Raw genomic sequence first — 20,000 nt, 5'->3', positions numbered from 1 at the left:
TTGGTCGACACTCAAATCACTTTAAATTGTCGACTTCAGCACATCCACGCAGGTTCCTATCCTGCCACCTCGCACTGTTCCTTTCCCACAGAAGTTCAAACATAGGTTCATTTCTTCAACACAAAGATCCTCAGATGTCTCTGGGTAAGAGACTCTGCTCGGAATAACAAACGCAGAACCATGAATGACGCGATGGGACTGCAGTACACTCACTGCATACTAATGGAGGTTATTAAATGAAGAGGTGTAGTTTACTATAACCTTCCTACCACAAGCTCCTCCAACACCCCTCCACCAACCTTCTCCACCCCCACCAACCTTCTCCTCCACCATGACAAACAAGCCACTAATGTCCATCACCACCACCATCTCCACCATAACCACAACCCTTCTCCACCACCACCATCATCCTCACCACCACCACAACCACTAACCTTCGCCACCAACCTCCTCCCCCATCTTCTCCGCCACCACCACCATCACCAACACCTCCACCACTACCACCATGACCTCCCTCACCACCACCTCCATCACAACCACACCACCATAACACCAGCCTCCGCCACCACCAACATCTTCAACACCACCTCCACCTCCATAACCACCGCCTCCATCCCCACCGCCTCCATCACCACCACCTCCATCACCACCAGCATCAGCACCACCCTGGACTCACCAGCCTCCCGGGAGAGCTGCATGAAGGCGTCCACTCCCTTCTCCCCGTAGCTGCCCTCGGAGGCCAGGGTGGAGACGTAGTTCCAGCCCATGGTCTTCACGATGTCCACCATGGCCTGGGCCTGGAAGCTGTCCGGGGGCACCACCCGCGAGAAGAAGTCGTAGCGCCGGTCGTCGCTCAGCTCCGGCGCCGTGGAGGCGTAGCTCACCTGGGGGATCTGGAGAGAGACGGGGGGTCGGGTTACATGAAATTGTATACTATCTGTGTATATATAATCAAGCTTGTGAGTCCCATTGCACTGGGGCGACGGACGCAGATTCTGTGCTTTGGCAGTTTTCCTTTGAAAGAATCAGTTTGTTTTCTTCATTTGATCTTATTGTTTGCCACATTTTATGGCCTTGGCAATAAAATTTTCATAGCAGCAATTGAAATTTGAATTTGATTGAGAGAAAGATGCGGGGAGGGGGGGAGAGAGGGAAAGAAATAGATGGACAGAAGGAAAGAAAGAGGGTGATGAGAGAGAGAGAGAGAGAGAGAGAGAGAGAGAGAGAGAGAGAGAGAGAGAGAGAGAGAGAGAGAGAGAGAGAGAGAGAGAGAGAGAGAGAGAAACAGAGAGAGGGAGAGGGAGAGGGAGAGAGGGAGAGGGAGAGGGAGAGGGAGAGAGAGAGAGAGAGAGAGAGAGAGAGAGAGAGAGAGAGAGAGGGAACGAGAGAGAGAGAGAGAGAGAGAGGGAACGAGAGAGAGAGAGAGAGAGAGAGAGGGAGGGAGAGAGAGAGAGAGAGAGAGAGAGAGAGAGAGAGAGAGAGAGAGAGAGAGAGAGAGAGAGAGAGAGAGAGCTGGGGGGGGGGTGTGGCGGTGGTGGTGTGGTGAATTCCACTGGACTTCCTTTGACATTTACATTTAGATTTTTAATTGTGTATCTAATTCTACTTTAAGTTCAATGTCAATGTATTTTTTACTAAAGATCCCTTTGAATTTGAGACGGAGAGAGGGAGAGAGATGTTTTGTTTGTTGTGGTTTTGCCTTTTTATTGTTTCTCATTGTCATTGTTTTTCCGATTTTATTGCCCGGGCCATATCGCTGATGAAACTTCCAAGGCACTGAGGCATTTTGAATTTGGATGAGGGATAGAGAGAGGGAACGATAGAGAGAGAGAGAGAGAGAGAGAGAGAGAGAGAGAGAGAGAGAGAGAGAGAGAGAGAGAGAGAGAGAGAGAGAGAGAGAGAGAGAGAGAGAAAAAAAGAGAGAGAGAGAGGGAGGGAGGCACTGGGAGAAACCAATTAAGGCTAGAGAGAGAAGGATATGAAGAAGGGAGACAGAAACATGATCTTCCTCTCCCAGAAAGTGTAAGCCTCATTGTATTTGGGCGACAGACCCTTGTGACGCTCCTCTCTCTGCCGATGCAAAATAATGCAATTTCTTCACGTCGCCCCTTGTCACAAAACAATCATGGATTTTCAATGGAATTCAACACTTCTGCACAATGTTAAACAGCTGTCGAGGCGTTTCGGCACAACTTGCCAATGCAAATGACTGAGAAACGCGGGGATCTATACCCCAGCATCGGGGATCAGGCTGGGAGAGCAGCAGCTCATTGTGTTTTGAAATGGTGTGGAAGACAGTAATTACATAATGAAACCACCGTATTGCTTAATTGAACCCTTGTTCCTGAAGACAAAGGGTTATCTTAAAAATGTTGGTAACATGAACCCTTGTTTACGGAGTGATTAATTAGAGATGAGAGGGGAATGGGTAATGAAATGCCACCTTCAGGAGGCGGAGGGACTGTTTGACCTATGAATTCATTGGAAACGATCAGAAAAACTCCCTACAAATCCCTACAGTCGAAATAATACGAAATACGACCAAATATTGTTTCAAATCAGACCTTTGATTTATTTTGGATGGAATCTCTGTAGACACTTAGTACTCACACATCAATTTGCCTGTGTCCAAGCGCACATCCACTACAACAGGACGCTCACAACCACACGCGCACACACACACACACACACACACACACACACACACACACACATACACACACACACACACACACACACGCATTAGCATTTAACTAGCTCTGTAGCTGCTCGATAAAAACAATTGGTTGCAGACAAGGCGAGCATTTACTGAATGGATAGTCAACAGAACTTTTCTCCGTTAAATCAATACTAATTATAAATATATATTTGTTTATGTATTAATTTTTGTGTATTGGCTGAACAGAGAAAATACCTTGCTGTCTATATTAATGTATTTACCAAAGTGAAATGTTTAGTTGATCCGAGCTATCAATCCATTTCATCAGGTAGCACTGGTTAAACTATGTTAAACTATGAACAGTTAGAACGTACCATACCAGTCTGGCAGGATTATACCACCATTAGCTCTCTTCTGGCTAATCTGAAACATCCGTTGACAACATGAATCGTCAAAAATTGCTCCAAACTTTACCCAACATCAAAAGCTCTGTGGGATGAGACAGTTGTGCAAGGTATTGGGTGAGGCCGTTACCAGTTCTTTCTTTTGTCACAACCTGTCACAAAACTCTGACCTTACCGAGGTGCCGCGATTCCATAACTCGAAAATGCGGTTGGTTCTGTTTACCTCCATGGCGAGAGTGCCCTCATGCTAAATGCGCCTCGGCCAAAGACCGAAGACGATCCGACAAAAACAAAAAAAACAAAATCAAACGGCAGAGCAAGGACACGGCTGAGGGCTCAGTCAGCAGGACGATGACCCAGAGACAACTCATGTCTGGGGTTAATTCAGGGCCATGGCCTGGTGGAGTGCTGGGAGTAGCATTAGCAACGGTAGCATCATGGAAGGAATCATCAGTCTATCAGTGGCCGCGGGCGGTGGTGGCGCTGATGGAGCCGTCCTTGGACGCCGAGCAGGGATGTGTTTAAAGCTGGGTGGCCCCTGACGCAGAAGCCCCTCCCAGCAGCCACCTCATCCAGCCCTGAGGTCGACGCCCACCCGGCGCCCGCGCCCCGGGTCCCACGGTCACAATCTACCGTCAGGTTTCACGCACACGTAGCCTAGTGACGCACACAGGCACACACATGTGCAGTCACACACACACACACGCACATAAACTGGCATGCACACACACACTGCACACTTCCATGGACGTGCATTCAGATGTGCATTCACACCCACAAACACACACATGAACCCTCACAGATATGCACACTTAGGCACACATTTACTCTGAAGCACTCACACACACACACACACACACACACACATACACACGGCAGCGTGCAGCTCGGTGCTGAATGTCAGCTGGAAACACGACAGCTTCTACTGAGAACCATCAACACACACAAACACACACACACACACACACACACACACACACACACAGACACACACACACACACACACAAACAAACTCACACAGACACACACACACACTCACATCCAAACTCACGCAGACACACAGAAAGACACATACACATACACACACGCACACACACTCACAAACAAACTCACACAGACACAAGCGCTCAAACATGCACATAACAAGCACTCATACACACACAATCAAGCATGCACATACAAACAGTCATACACACACACACATATACACACACACACAAACAAACTTCACACTTGGCAGCTTTGAAATAATACCCAGCACAGGCTTGCAACCTTGGACACTGTACAGTATTTATGAGTGTGAATAATACAAAGCCCCACACACACACACACACACACACACACACACACACACACACACACACACACACACACACACACACACACACACACACACACACACACACACACACACACACACACACAGCAGGGAAGTGATACAGTACATACTGTGGCAGGTTGATTACAGTTACTGTTATATTGCCCATTATTATGTGTTCTACGGTGGCAGCGTTGGGACATACTGTACAACACAACACTGGGCTAGTCTGTTGATATAGTCGAGACACTTCGGGCACATGAAAACCGGGGACAGACTCATGTACCGAGGGAACACCAACTTAAAAATATATAGTGCAACTCAGAAACAAAGAGAACAAAGGAGAGAAAGGGAGAAAGTAGAGAGAGAGAGAGACCAGTGGGGAGTTGAAATAAAAAAGGAAGGCAGAAAGAAAGAAAGGAAGAAAAAATAAAAGAGAGAGAGAGGGAGAAAGAATAAAACAAAGACCCAGAATCCAACACTAAAGGGACAAAAGAATGAAGGAAAGAAAGAAAAAAATGTCAAAGAAACTCAAGCAAGCATTTTTTGCCCCTTCATCATTAGTTAGTGGAAGGACATTTGTCAATGCGGAAAGTTTAAAGACATATTTGAAGAGACTGTCTACTGGTGATATCTGCGTCACATAAAGTAGAAGAGAGGATTCAGGTTAAGCCGTCCTCGTGTGGTTATACATGATGTCATTGAATGTCCGATTCAGTTCTGTCCGGTACACCAAGAGAGATAGGAAGAGACGTCCCTTTCCTGGCTGGAAACTAAACCCGTTTATAAATCAGCGTGAAAGAAACCGTGTGACAAGTAGGGTAAGAGACATAAAGGTCAAGGTGGAGAAGAGAGAGGCAGATAGAGGAGGAGGAGGAGGAGGAGGAGGAGGAGGAGGAGGAGGAGGAGGAGGAGGGGGAGGAGGAGGAGGAGGAGGGTGAGGAGGAGGAGGAGGAGGAGGAGGAGGAGGAGGAGGAGGAGGAGGAGGAGGAGGAGGAAGAGGAAGAGGAAGAGGAGGAGGAGGAGGAGGAGGGGGGTGAGGAGGAGGAGGAGGAGGGGGAGGAGGAGGAGGAGGAGGAGGAGGAGGAGGAGGAGGAGGGGGAGGGGGGTGAGGAGGAGGAGGAGGAGGAGGGGGGTGAGGAGGAGGAGGAGGAGGAGGAGGAGGAGGAGGGGGGTGAGGAGGAGGAGGAGGAGGAGGAGGAGGAGGAGGAGGAGGAGGGGGAGGGGGGTGAGGAGGAGGAGGAGGAGGAGGAGGAGGAGGAGGAGGAGGAGGGGGGTGAGGAGGAGGAGGAGGGTGAGGAGGAGGAGGAGGAGGAGGAGGAGGAGGAGGAGGAGGAGGAGGAGGGAGTAAAATAGGTAAATAGGTACCCAAAATCCCACAGGGAAAACAAATGGTGTCATTGTCGGGTCAGCCACCGCGCGGTGGCAACGTCTGCTGTCAGCCAGCTGAGTGGACAGCCTGCGTCTCCATTCCTCCAAGCCCCCCTGCCCTGGTATGCTGTTAGCCAACGACACTCTGTTGTTTCACTGGTGTTGTTGTTGGGGTTGGCTGTATGGAAAGGCCTCCTCAGAGCTCATAGCAGGACATCCATCTGGGGCGACTTTCTGTCGTTTTAAAGGTTTCCTCAGAGCTAATGATAGACCGAACATGAATCTGGGGAGACCTTTCATCGTTCTGCTGTTTGTTTTTTTGTGCTTTATCTTGTTCTTTTTAAAGGCTTTTCTCAAAGCAATATAAATAACATGAATCTGGGGAGGCCTGTTGTCCTTGAAGGATATCCCAGAATGCTTTGCTCCCTCTTATCATCCTGAGGTTTGGAAGGATAAAAATGAAGCTTCCTAAGATCTAATTTTATATCTGTATAATATTGTTTGTGAATTACTTCTTGACTTTGGACCATCGCTTCACCTTAGGACTATCATCTACAGCAAAGCATCCCTCCCCCCCCACCTCATTCATCTTTAAACAGCCTCTTTCCCGAGTGTTACTGCAGCCAATCCCCACACTCTATATCCAACCTCTGTTTCACCCCTGACCGTTTCTCCTTCCATCCATCCCACTAACTCATTCTCTTTGCCCACCCACCATGGTCTCTCTCTCACTCTCTCTCTCTCTCTCTCTCTCTCTCTCTCTCTCTCTCTCTCTCTCTCTCTCTCGTAAAATGCCACATTACCAAACTCATTAGCCAATGCTACTTGAGCTAGCACAACATAGCATGTGCCTGATCGCCCACCACCCCCCTTTCTCTATAAAATCCAAACTTTTCACATTAGGGAGCGGTTGTAAATAATTTACGATGACAGAGAGAGGCGCTTTGTATTGTCTTAAACAATCCATATTCAGATTCTGGACTTGGAGGAGACAACAGTGTGCAGTAAACGATGAGTGCTACATGAATCATTCTCTTTCCTTCTGCCTCGCCGTCCCTGTCCATCCATCGCCTCTGTGTATCTGCGTCTCTCCGTCACACTAAATGACTCTAGCATTATCACATGAGAGGGGAAATACAACGACAGAGAGCTGCGCTATACCAACAGTATGTGTGTGTGTGTGTGTGTATGTGTGTGTGTTATTATGTGTGTGTGTATGTGTGCGTGTGTGTGTGTGCAAGTATGTGCAGATATTGTTTTGTGTGTGTTTGTTTGAGTGTGTGTGTGCGTGTGCGTGGTATTTGATCAGGATTACGAGTGATCTCGTTACTAACCCGCCCCTATCATACAACTGCCTCCCTCCGTCTCCCTCCCTCACACACACAAAGACACAGCCAAACACAAACACACACCCAGTCACACACACACACATCCACGAAAATATACACACACAAACACACACACACACCACATCCATCTCTCCCTCCACAAGCCAGACAGGGTAAAGGTTGCTACCTTGACGGCTTCCATAAAACACGAGCAGAGAGGCCACTAGGATGGGGGGGGGGGGGGGGGGCTGCAGAGGTTCAGGAGGGAGGGGGAAGGGGGGAGACGCAGAGGGAAATGAGGGAGAGTGTACGAGGAGGGAGGGGAGGAGGGGGGGAATTAGGGAAGGCGTGGGTGGAGGATGTGGGGAGATGAGCTAAGGGGAGAGGAGGGTGAAGGGGGTGGAGGAGGAGGAGGAGGAGGAGGAGGAGGAGGAGGAGGGGGAGGGGGAGGAGGAGGGGGAGGAGGAGGGGGAGGGGGAGGGGGAGGAGGAGGAGGAGGAGGGGGAGGGGGAGGAGTGGGAGGAGGAGGAGGAGGAGGAGGAGGAGGAGGAGGAGGAGGAGGAGGGGGAGGGGGAGGAGGAGGAGGAGGAGGGGGAGGGGGAGGAGAAGGAGGGGGAGGGGGAGGAGGAGGAGGAGGGGGAGGAGGAGGGGGAGGGGGAGGGGGAGGAGGAGGAGGAGGAGGGGGAGGGGGAGGAGGGGGAGGAGGAGGAGGAGGAGGAGGAGGAGGAGGGGGAGGGGGAGGGGGAGGAGGAGGGGGAGGAGTAGAAGAAGGGGGGAGGGGGAGGAGGAGGAGGAGGAGGAGGAGGAGGGGGAGGGGGAGGAGTGGGAGGAGGAGGAGGAGGGGGAGGAGGAGGAGGAGGAGGAGGGGGAGGGGGAGGGGGAGGGGGAGGGGGAGGCGGGGAGGGGGGGGAGGAGGTGGAGAAAGCCAAGGGCGGGGGACGAGGTAGAGGTGGATGTCGTGGGGAGAGAAACTAGAGGGAGAGGAGGTGAAGGAGCAGGAGGAGGAGGGAGAAGGGGAGGAGAAGAGGGAGACAGCACAGGGTGTTCAAAACACGAAAACACAATATGAGCTTTAAGGCCAAAGAAAGACAGCAGCTATTGATCTGACAGGAAGGAGATGTGTGTGTGTGTGTGTGTGTGTCTGTGTGTGTGTGTGTGTGTGTGTGTGTGTGTGTGTGTGTGTGTGTGTGTGTGTGTGTGTGTGTGTATTCGTATGTGTGTGTGTGTGTGTGTGTGTGTGTTCGTGTGTGTGCGTGTGTGTGTGTGTGTGTGTGTGTGTGTGTATTCGTATGTGTGTGTGTGTGTGTGTGCGTGTGTGTGCGTGTGTGTGCGTGTGTGTGCGTGTGTGTGTGTGTGTGTGTGTGTGTGTGTGTATTCGTATGTGTGTGGGTGCGTGTGTGTGCGTGTGTGTGCGTGCGTGTGCGTGTGTGTGCGTGTGCGTGTGCGTGTGCGTGTGCGTGTGTGTGTGTATTTGTATGTGTGTGTGTGTGTGTGTGTGTGTGTGTGTGTGTGTGTGTGTGTGTGTGTGTGTGTTTGTTTGTGTGTGTGTAAAACACTGTGTGGGTTTGTAGAAGACATGCGATGACATCACCAGCTCAGGGTCTATCAGTAGATCTGTGATTTCCTTACAGCCCCATATTGTCTCCAGAGCTGGTATTACTATCATTATTGTTGTGCGTGCTGCTGCATTATCTAGTGGCACGCACACATACACATACACGTGTGTGTGTGTGTGTGCGTGTGTGTGTGTGTGTGTGTGTGTGTGTGTGTGTGTGTGTGTGTGTGTGTGTGTGTGTGTGTGTGCATATCTGACTGTCATTCTTTGCAACTTCAGTTTTGAGACAACTTGGCGATGTGTGTGCAAGTTCTTTACACATTTCTTTGTGTTTCGTGTGTGTGTGTGTGTGTGTGTGTGTGTGTGTGTGTGTGTGTGTGTGTGTGTGTGTGTGTGTGTGTGTGGCTAGATGTGCTTGACTGGATGTGCATGTGAGCATTTGTGTACGTGTGTCTTAGCATGTGTGTGTGAGTCTGTATCACCAATCCCACGAGACCCAAAGCCTTGGTGGTGGAGCTGCATCCCGGCTCAGAGCGAGTGCTGGAGACACAGAGTGAATGCGGCCACCACACCACCACCCATCCCGGCAGAGTTCCCGCATTCAACAGCTTGTTAACACTAACGGCTCTGTGAGCTGTGTGTGTGACGTGCTTCCACCCGTGTGTGTGTGTGTGTGTGTGTGTGTGTGTGTGTCCATCTATGCGTGTGGGCCTTTACATTTTTCAGTCCTTCTTTACCGGACCCCACCCCCTGATCTCGATGTCATCCCGTTGTTCCGGGCCGCGGTGCCGAGTCCCAAGGGCCGGACGGAACCCCAGGACTACCCCCCCCCCCCCCCCCCCCCCCCCTCCCCCCGGAGGCGGGCTCATTACCCAGCCCCCCCACCCCCTCCTCCCCCCCCCTCCCGCCTGCATTACACATCGGAGCGAGTTGCACGGACCAGGCGGTAATCCTGGCTAAGCTGATACTGTTAATTCATCTTTTGTACATCACCCCCCCGACTCTCACCCCGTTGCCAGGGGAAACGAAGGGGGGGGGGGGGGAGGAAACGGAATGAATGATGAAAGAGGGGAGCTGGGGAAAGAGGGGGAGAGAGAGAGGGCAAGAGAGACGAGGAGCGGGGAAGAGAGGGAGAGAAGAGTGTGTGGATAGAGAGGAGAGGGCGTAGGAGGACAAGAGGGGAGCGAGCACAAGGGAGGGGACAGGAAAGGAGAGAAGGGGGCAGGAAGAAAGAGGGGAGATCTGTAGCAGGGACGCGGGGGGGGAGATGTTAACAAGCAGTTTCACTTCTTTAATCAATGTCGTGACTTCAGATTCAATTACAGTTTGTCCGACCTCGCGCTCACGAGGAGGACCCCCTCACTCACAGGAGGGGGGGGGGGGGACCTCCCCTCTGGGTCTCAGTCATCACACGGCCCGGTCACAGGCGTGGCTGGACGTCCCCCTCTCCGTCCCCCATCCCTCCCCTCCCCCCCCATCACCCAACCGCCCAGCTCCCCCCTGTTTATTTCCTCCTCCTCCTCACTCGGCCCCCCCCCCGCCCGTACCTCTGCTCCCCCCCGCCTCACCTCGTGTATTAATTAAAGCACGAAGCGACGAGTGAGCGGCCTGTCGGGGAGAAGGGGGGAGAACGATGCATCTGTGGGAGGAAACCGATACAGACGGAGGGGGGGTGTGGGGGGGGCTTTCATCACACCGGCCGGCCTCTGTCTCTGTTGCTGAGAGAGAATCCTCCAGGCCCCTATCTCGGTGTTCCTGGAAACAACACATCTGGCTGCTAGTGGCCCTCAGACGCCGCCGCTAGTATTGCTAAGCGCTGCGTGTGAAGTCCTGGGCCAAATTAAGCTGTTTGTTAATGGCTCCAAATTGTTCTCCGGTATTCCCCCTCCTCCCTCCCTCTTCCCTGTCAGGGCGGCTTTATTGTTTATCGTTGATGTTTTTGTGTTTAACAGATCTGGGGGGAAGACGGTTTGTTCCGGTTACCTCGCTCTCTCTCTCTCTTCTTTTCTTCCTCCGTTCGTCGCAGACGCGTCGAGGCAGAAGTGGGTTTACGAGCGTTTTATTTCAATTGTATGCTAATGAGACAGGCGCCCCGCGCTCCTCGTTTGTTTACGTTCTAGGGTCGATAAAGCGGGAGGGTGTGAGAGTGTTCCTGACACTAGGCTCAGCCGACGTCACACCACTGCTCGCCGTCAGCCCGCTGTCGGTACGCTGGCTGCCTCTCTGCTCCCGCTCGCCCTTTCACTCGTCTCTCTCTCCCTTTTTTCTACGTGTCTCCAACCACCCCTTTCCAAACACTTCTTTAGGCGTCTTTCTCGGTCTCTCCCTTCCCTGTTCCCTCTCCCCTTCCTCCCCATCCTCCCCCCCTACCTTCGTTTCATGCTCTCTCTTGCTGTCTTTCTCCCTCCATCCTCTCTCTCTCTCTCTCTCTCTCTCTTCCCTCCCCCGCCATCGCTGCCTCTTCTTCTCCTCTGTCTCTCGTTTGAATCTCTCCCCTTCCTCCTTTTAGCCTCCTCTTCACCCCCTCTTTCAACTCTCCCTCCTCCTCTCACCTCCACCACTCCCACGCCTCCAACAGCTCTCTCTCTTTCTCTCCTCCCTCTCTCCGTCTCTTCTCCCTTTCACTCCTTCATCTCTCATCCCTCTCCATCTATCCTCCCTATCTCTCTCTCTCTCTCTCTCTCTCTCTCTCTCTATCCTCCTTCCCTCTCACTCTCTCTCCTCTCTCTCACTCTATCTCTCTCTCTCTCTCTCTCTCTCTCTCTCTCTCTCTCTCTCTCTCTCTCTCTCTCTCTCTCTCTCTCTCTCTCTCTCTCTCTCTCTCTCCTCTCTCCTCTCACTCTCTCTCCTCTCTCTCCTCTCCTCTCCTCCCTTCTCCTCTCTCCGTCTCCCTCCTCTCCATCTCTCCTCCCTCCCTCTCCTTCATCTCTCTCCTCTCCTCCCTCTCTCCTCTCTCCTCTCCTCCCTCTCTCCTCTCCCGACCCTCCCTCTCTCTGGCTCTCTCCCCTCCAGCCCTCTCAGTCTCTAATTCTCTAAGCCTCCTCCTCCTTCGCTCTCTTTCAACAACAGTTTATGTAATTTCCTGCGCTCCGCTTCAGATGCGTTACGCAATCCTCGACACGAGGAGGAAGTCGTTCATTCACTTTGTCGCCAAGGCCGCCCGAGAACGAGTCCTCCTCGCTCACTCTTCTCGGCTGTCCCTCTATCAGTCTCTCTCCATCAGTCTCTGTGGTGGAGGATTCAGGGCAGTGGCAGCTGTACACACACACACGCACACGAACACGTACATACACACACACACACACATCAACACGTACAAACCCCATAATCACACGCACACACACACACACACACAGATAAACAGATACAAACCCATGAACACGCACACATACACACACACACACACGCACATGAACACGAACACATACACACACACACGCAAACACTTACATAAACACGTACATAGCCATAAACACGCGCACGCACACACACACATACATGAACACTACAAACTCATAAACACACACACACAAACACGCAATCACATGCACACACACACACACACACACAAATCGTTGCGGGCGTACACATGCACGCACAGGCTTACACAGATACAAGCGCACCCTCAGAAAAAAACACACACTGTAAGCTCCTTCACTTAGACGGTCACAATTGCTAGCACTTTTTACAGACTCATGTATACTTAGACAGTCACACACACACACACACACACACACACACACACACACACACCACACACACACACACACACACACACACACACACACACACACACACACACACACACACACACACTCACACACACACACACACACACACACAAACCCCTCTTCAGCGATGGGGCTATCTCTCCGCTCTCAGTGGGCTTTTTAAATGTCGGTCGTCCAGCGCCGGCCTGCTTCACAGAGATAGTTGCGCTGCACAATAGCGCTCACAATAACCGCCGTCGGTTCCGTCCCGTCCTGGAAACACAAACGCCGCCAGCCTGCTGCCGTGGTCATGTCCTGCTCGCTGGCGAGATTGCCTCACCCAACCCCCCCCCCCCCCACCCCCACCCCCCTCAACACCACCGCCACCAACCGCCCAGTCCCGGGCCCCGATGTCGTGATGAGAGGGGCCACTCGGGCTTCGTCACAGATGTCTGGAGCGTTGTGGGCTGCTAGGCTAGCTGATTAGCAGCAGGCGGCAGGGAGAGATGGTTGTGTGCGCTGGTTGTGTGCGCTGGTTGTGGTCTGTGGCCGCCCTCCTTGGATTGTGCGATGGAATGAAGCAACGCTGGAATGAGAAGCCAGTGCCTGCTCTCATTCCCGTCCGGTCTCGACCACCTGCTGGTTTTACAGCTTCTGTTGAATCATTTAGGAGACGCTTTCGTCCAAGGGAGATTAGAGTGAAGCTTTTTGAGGGTTTCATGTCGTTATGGAGCAGGTAGTGGTTAGGGTGGTATGCTCAAGGATGCCTACAGGTGGACTGCTGATACCAGACTCTGAGCCCAGATCCTTTAGGCTACGACCCGACCACTACTACTACGACTGGGTGTTTAGAATGGAAGCCTAAAAAAAAAATACATTTCTCAACTCATCTCGCCTCTCATTTCATTTCTTTACGGTATCAGAGTTATTCCCTTGCAGAGTGTCCTAATGCGAAACAAAAGACAGGAGCAATACTGTATATATGACCGTCTTACAGGTCTATATATAATCCGGTTGCCAGCCTCCACGGATGTGACAATAGCAAGGCGATGGGGTAATCTACTTCGATGAGTTTGGCGACCACATGGCAAACTGGAAACCCAACCGCCAAATGGGCAGCTTGGCCCCGCCGCTAAACATTTACACGGAGCTAACAAGCGTGTGAATACAAATCCTGTCTTCTGCGGGGACGACTGTGAAATAGGACCAACCCTGCCAGCTGAAAATTGATTCAGCATAAATTATTAAGCGCAGACAAAATGGGATCAAAGAGTCGTAGTTCTAAATACGCGTGTCGTTAACGCTAGCTCAAGCTGTAGCCTAGAGCTAACGTTCTTTGGCAAAGGGGGGGGCAGGTTTGTACTGGGCCGCCGAGATTTACGTACACCTTGTCGGGAATCGATAAAACTATGTTTTCACTTCGCAAAGACACACACATATACCACAACACCCGCAAACGCACCCACTTGTTTAAACATGGAGGGTTTTAAGGTATCTATTTCTCTTTCTCCGTCTTTCCCTCACTAGCTCTCACTAGCTCTCAGTTTCTCTCAGTTTTTCTCTCTCTCTCTCTCTCTCTCTCTCTCTCTCTCTCTCTCTCTCTCTCTCTCTCTCTCTCTCTCTCCTTCTCTCTCAGAAGCTTCAATTGAGGAGTTGTGATGACTTTTTGTGCTTTGTGAAATTTTCAGGGAATCAACATGGCTGACATAAGAAAATAGAACATGGGAACATTAGGCAAGGCAAGATGTAATTTAACCCTTTCAAACAAAGAACAAAGTGTCCTCAACTCAATGTACGCTTCAAAGGGATGGCTATGGTATGCTCTTGCTATTGTATTGAGCTGGCTGAACATTCTGTACTCCGTGTGCTCCAGTATGTCTTTCTCAAACGAGACGGAAAAGAACAGAACGCCACATAACTCCTGAAGCGCTCGATAGCTCCGTCCTTGATTCCCACCGTCTTTTGTCCGAGCATATTTGATCAAAGCAACGTTCATCCACTCAAACAGAGAGGCGGATTTGAGGACGCCGCTGCCAATGCTACTGATAAGGTTTACAGTATTAACAGTATCCACTTCATCAGTTATCAGTTATATTGTTCCTTTGTGACTATCTCTGGTCAACTTTATTTCAATTGTGTGAATCGGTTTATGATTTAGTGACCAAGGTTAGAACTGAATGAAGGAGCTGTAGTTGCTAACCGACATGCTATAGGCCTATAGTAGATTCAAATACTATCTAGGAGCATAGCATAATACATAAGAGCCTACTATGCTATATGGAAGCCTGCCACTTATGACCCTGGCATGCTACACAGGGTTTTAGAATGCTACACTGAAGCCTAGGTGTATTTACCGGTTATTACACCTGTCCTTCATCCTCCATTGGTCATATACATGTGTGTCCGTGTCGGGGAAATGGACACTAAATAATGTGTTTATAATAGCTCCATGGCCACAGAGGCCTCTGCCTCAGCGTAAGGGAATGTAAGGTACAGAAGTGGCGACCGACAGCGTATCATATTATCATGAGGCTAGCGTGGCGATGGTTTATGTATAGGGAACGCGGGATCGGCCCAGGAGTCAGAACAGGACAAGGTTGGAATGAGAACAGGACTGCCAAGTATTTCCGCAGCTCCGGTCTGGAGTGACTCACGAGCCAGATAAAAGCACACAACAGACCGAGTGAGAGAACCACCACACAGAACAAGCCTATTCATTCTGCGTTGCTAACATTCCTCCTTGGCCCCTCTGTGCAAAACAGAAAGACGTGCCAGAATAAAGGTCAACTTCTTGCTTCGTCCATCTCCAACGCACAAAGCACAATACAATATCGCATTTTATCTGCAGCAATTTCCTCTGAGATATGGTGAAAGGCACAACGCTTGCCCCTGTCCTTTTAACCATGGTTTTCTCTTCGCTTCTCGTTTGGTTCTGTTTGGTTGTTTGTCTCTCGCTGTCGGTGACGGCTTTGGGGGAGCTGAAGAGCGCCACAACGACACGAGGCGCTGCCAAAGTTTGAGTCAGACGGATTAAATATTAAACGTCCAATCATTCGCTGACAGGAGCACGGAGAAGGCTGGTCAAAGGGGGTAGAAGGAGGGAGGGAGGAAGGGAGGAAGGAAGGGAGGAAGGGAAGGAAGGAAGGAAGGGAAGGGAGGAAGGGAGGAAGGAAGGAAGGAAGGAAAGGAAGGAAGGAAGGAAGGAAGGAAGGATGGAGTGAAACACAACCAAGAAGAAAGAGGAGGAGGAGAGTTGGAGGACGGCGGGGAAGGGAGGACAGAGAGGAACTTAAAGGGGAAGATGTTTAAGTCTATCTAACGAGAACATGGATGATAAGAAAAGCAAAGCATGTTTTGTCTTAGTTCCTCAGTTCAGAGCTTGGGCAGAGAATGAAATACATCCACCCACAATCGAAGGGCGTTGCACTGGACTACCTGCATTTGCCTCGCCAGGTTTCAAAGCATTTTCATCAGATATTTGGTCCACAACAGAAGTTCAACAGAGAAGCCATTTGGTTGTGGCCTTCGTCTTAGGACATCACTCCAATTTTCAATTTGGTTTACTTTGTAGTAAATGCTTATATCCAAAGTCATTGGAGAAACATGCAATTTCGGAGTTGGGTATTTTTTCACGAGGATGCTACCTAGCCTAGGTAGGCTGCAGAGGTTGGGGATCAAACCCCGAACCTTTCCTTAGGGAGTCAAGCACCCTAACTGCGACCCTTTCCAGTGCCACTTTTCCCGTGGCCCTGTTCCTTTCAGATGTCTGTTGACTGCAGTGTTCTGAATTATTCATCAGGTTTGGATGGATTCTTCTGTGTTTGTTTTCATTGTCTCTGTCTTCCAGTTGTGGATCTCCCAGTCAGTGGTGGAGCCTGATGACTGGGAAGGGGGTTGAGTATCTTTGAGAGGGGGAAGGCTATACAGGGAATGCGCTGGGTCTAAGAGGCAGAACGACTTTGGGAAGAGATGGCCTGTGAAGCCCTTTGAGACGTCTACTGTCACCGCGGGTTACATAAATATATACTGATATTCTTCACCTCGCGTGACTTCTTCATCCCTCGGGCCGCATGCTCTGTCAATCCAATTCAATCCAGATGAACTGCGGTCGCCCTGGACGAGGAGTCACAGGTCAAGTACAAGGCAATAGAACTTAAGACTACAATCTGTGAATTGTGCAACTCAAAGCTGACTAAAAATAACCGAAACAACCGAAACAACCTCCAAAACAAAGCCCGCCATTTCAAGTTTTGTTCCCCCGTCCAGCAAACTACTCAACCGAGTTGAGTAGTTTGCTGGACGGGGGAACAAAACTTGAAATGGCGGGCTTTGTTTTGGAGCAGGAGCAGCCCGGGGGGGGGGGGGGGTGGGAGTTAAGGCTCCCAGTGTTTGTTGTGCGCTGAGGCTGTGAGGTGGGGTCCCTTAACCACCGTCCCACTGCTGTGAATGCTGCTGAGTGATTCTTGTTCCAATACAATGGTTTTGTTGATGCACGGTGCACATGGATGTTGCTCGTGGAACCACACCGGGCTGATGTCGGGCAGATCTCCGCAGGTTTCTGGTGCTGGGGTTGGGGACCAGTGGGGCATGGAGGAGGTTGTACACTGGCAGACTGGGGGGCTCTAGGATCACACCAACATATTGTGGACCATTGCTGTCAGGAGGACATGTGGGAAACAGTCAGGACGTGTTCCTTGTGAAAGAATCGTTTTTGTCATGATTTTGCATTTGCGTTTTATATTTATTTTCATTTGCACAACAAAATCAGGTGTGTTTCTTAAGTGGAATGTTGTTTTTGTATCTTATTTCCGTAATTGTTGATTTTAACTGAGTTTCATGTATTTCATCTGTTTTTGGATATAGTATACATATATTTATCGTGCAGATTTAGGCTAACTTTTACTTTCAACTATTTTAATTAATGTATTTTCTTTCATTAATTTTGACTTTGTTTCCGCAGTCTGTTTGGCCCGTAGGCTATAGCTATGGTTGCCTTAGCAACCCCCAGAGGGAATTCCAGTGGGACGTGGGAATAGGAAATTTATCGGAAGAAAGGCTATGTGTGTGTGTTTGTGTATGTGTTTCTGTGTGTATGTGTGTATATGTGGATGTGTGTGTGTGCTTGTGTGTGTTTATGTATGTTTTCATTTTCAGATTCAGATTTTATTTGTCACATACACAACACATTGCAGGGAAATGTTCACAGTCATGAATCTGTGTGTGTGTGTATGTGTCATAATAGATATATGACAGTACATTATGCATCCATAATGCAGTACATCATGTAGTATATTGCATATTCATTTATTTGGTGTATATATACGTTGTGGAGTGGAATTGTGTATAAATTGAGGAACTGCAGGCACCGTATTTCTGCCTGCAGTCAGTATGGTATTCTATAGTTTCCTATACATGTGTGTGTGGTTGTTTGGGTGTCTGTGTGTGTATGTGTGCGTGTATGTGTGTGAAGGCTGGTTTCTTTGTGGTTTCTTCTATTTCCGTCTCTTGTGTTTCCTTCCTAATGAGAGTTTCCATTTGTTTTGCAGCCTCTCTCTCTCTCTCTCTCTCTCTCTCTCTCTCTCTCTCTCTCTCTCTCTCTCTCTCTCTCTCTCTCTCTCTCTCTCTCTCTCTCTCTCTCTCTCTCTCTCTCTCTCTCTCTCTCTCTCTCTCCCCACCATCCTCTCCATCGACACTCCTCATCTGTTTGAGCTGAATCCCCGTCGAAGACCAGAGAGAGACACACACACACACAAACACACAACCACACAACCACACACACACACACACACACACACAACCACACAACCACACACACACACACACACACACACACTCACACAAACAAACAAACACAAAGTGTTAGCGCTTCACTAATGGCCGTGTGTGTTTCGGCAACAAGTGCCTGTGATGGGGGGCCCTGTGTCAGGGCCCCCGGGCCGGGCGCAGCAGCAGCCCGCCAAGGGGGGTCCCCGGGGGGTCCCTGGAGCTGCTGGGGTGGACCCCACCATCTGGGTACTAGTTACCCACCGCCCGGGGCCAACGCACACACACAGGCTTAGACACACTAACACATACATGCATGCACAACACACACACACACGGATACAGACACACACGCACGCATACAGACACTGTCAGGCCCGCATACAGACACACACACGCAGGTATACAGACACACACACACAAACACACACAGACTCACACACACACACACACACACACACACACACAAACACAGACTCACACACACACAAACACAGACCCACACACGCATGCATACACACACACACACACACAGACTCACACACACACACATACACACACACACCCACACACACACACACACACACACACACACACACACACACACACACACATACACACGATACGTATTATTGGGGCATTCCTGCATAATCGTCCGTTGGGGTTAATTTGTTCGGGATAAGCCGCTCCTGAATCATGGGTAAATTATCCCCTCTGTTTGTTGCTCTTTGGATAGGAATTATAGCAGAGGATTTACTGCTATTATGCATTTATTCTCCCTTTCATAATTGGTTGTTTGAATGTATGGGTTAAGGTATGATTAGGCACATTATAAGTATAGATATATACATTGCGTCGGTCGATGTATTAACATTAAAATGACACCAAATGTGAAACTAAAAATATTTTTTCCGGGTGAATCCCATTCTTTGTACCTTCCCCACGCCTTCGGAGTTGTTAACACCAGAGCAGCGGCCGACCACACAACCTGCTCTCTCTCGGACCCATCGAAGCCCCGCATGAAGCAAAGGTGTGCGGGGCAGGTCTCCGTGCCAACAGGGTGTCCAGAACCCTTTGGGGCTCTCAGGAGAAGAAGGGCCCGGATCGACCTCCCCCTAGGGGCCCCACCACCGGGCCCCTTGGAAGTTTAAACGAATCCGGGGAACCATCAGAATAAATCTGCCAGATTGGGTTCTGGGATGTGTGGAAATGTTTAATGAGCCCGGATCTCCGCCACGACAGAACTTAGAGGTGGGGATGAAACTAGCCCGTCCGACGCATGAAAACGGACAAAGGCTTAACGGTAAATCGACTGTGTTTCCACAGCGCTTTCCTAACCAGTGGCCACTCAAAATGCTTTACAATACTGCCAAACATTCCCCCATTCATGCACACATTCACACACCGACGGCGGAGTCAGCCACGCAAGGCGACAGCCAGCTCGTCGGGAGCAGTCAGGGTGAGGCGTCTCGCTCAGGGACACCTCGGCACTCAGCTAGGAGGAGCCGGAGTCAAACTAGCAACCCTCCAATTACCATCCAACCCGCTCTACCTCCGGAGCCACATGCCGCCCCACAAGCTCGCCAATGGAGATACGAGGCGCGGGGGTGCAGCCTGGAAACAGAACAAGGCTTTAGGGAACAGAGCTGATGGTGGAACACAGGAGGAGCAGCCATGCTATCCCTCGGAGACACGAGGGCTAAATATAGAGCTGGTGCTCGCAGGGAATCACCGGAGGCGAAGTGTAGCGGGGTGGCTGGTGGAGATACGAGTGCGCTTGCATACGACGCCCACCTCTCCCTCTCCCAGTACCACCATCTCATGCACTTTCAGCGCGTGAATGGAACCAATGGGTCCTGTTGTCTGGCAGGATGAGGTTTGTGAAGGTGCT

The 20,000-nt window shown here is 50.5% G+C and overlaps 1 protein-coding gene across 2 annotated transcripts in view; it reads right to left on the bottom strand.

The window, feature by feature from the left end:
* The window catches only part of grm7 (glutamate metabotropic receptor 7), a 189,597-nt gene that overhangs the window by 121,509 nt on the left and 48,088 nt on the right, over positions 1-20,000 (bottom strand). For both annotated transcript variants that reach the window (XM_030375438.1, XM_030375436.1), the window contains exon 2: positions 677-893. In XM_030375438.1, the coding sequence (XP_030231298.1) occupies positions 677-893 (217 nt within the window). The remainder of the gene's footprint in view (positions 1-676; positions 894-20,000) is intronic.

The sequence above is a fragment of the Gadus morhua genome, chromosome 13 (genome assembly GCF_902167405.1).
Source record: "Gadus morhua chromosome 13, gadMor3.0, whole genome shotgun sequence".
Lineage (NCBI taxonomy): Eukaryota > Metazoa > Chordata > Actinopteri > Gadiformes > Gadidae > Gadus > Gadus morhua.
This window is presented reverse-complemented; position numbering and strand designations above follow the sequence as displayed.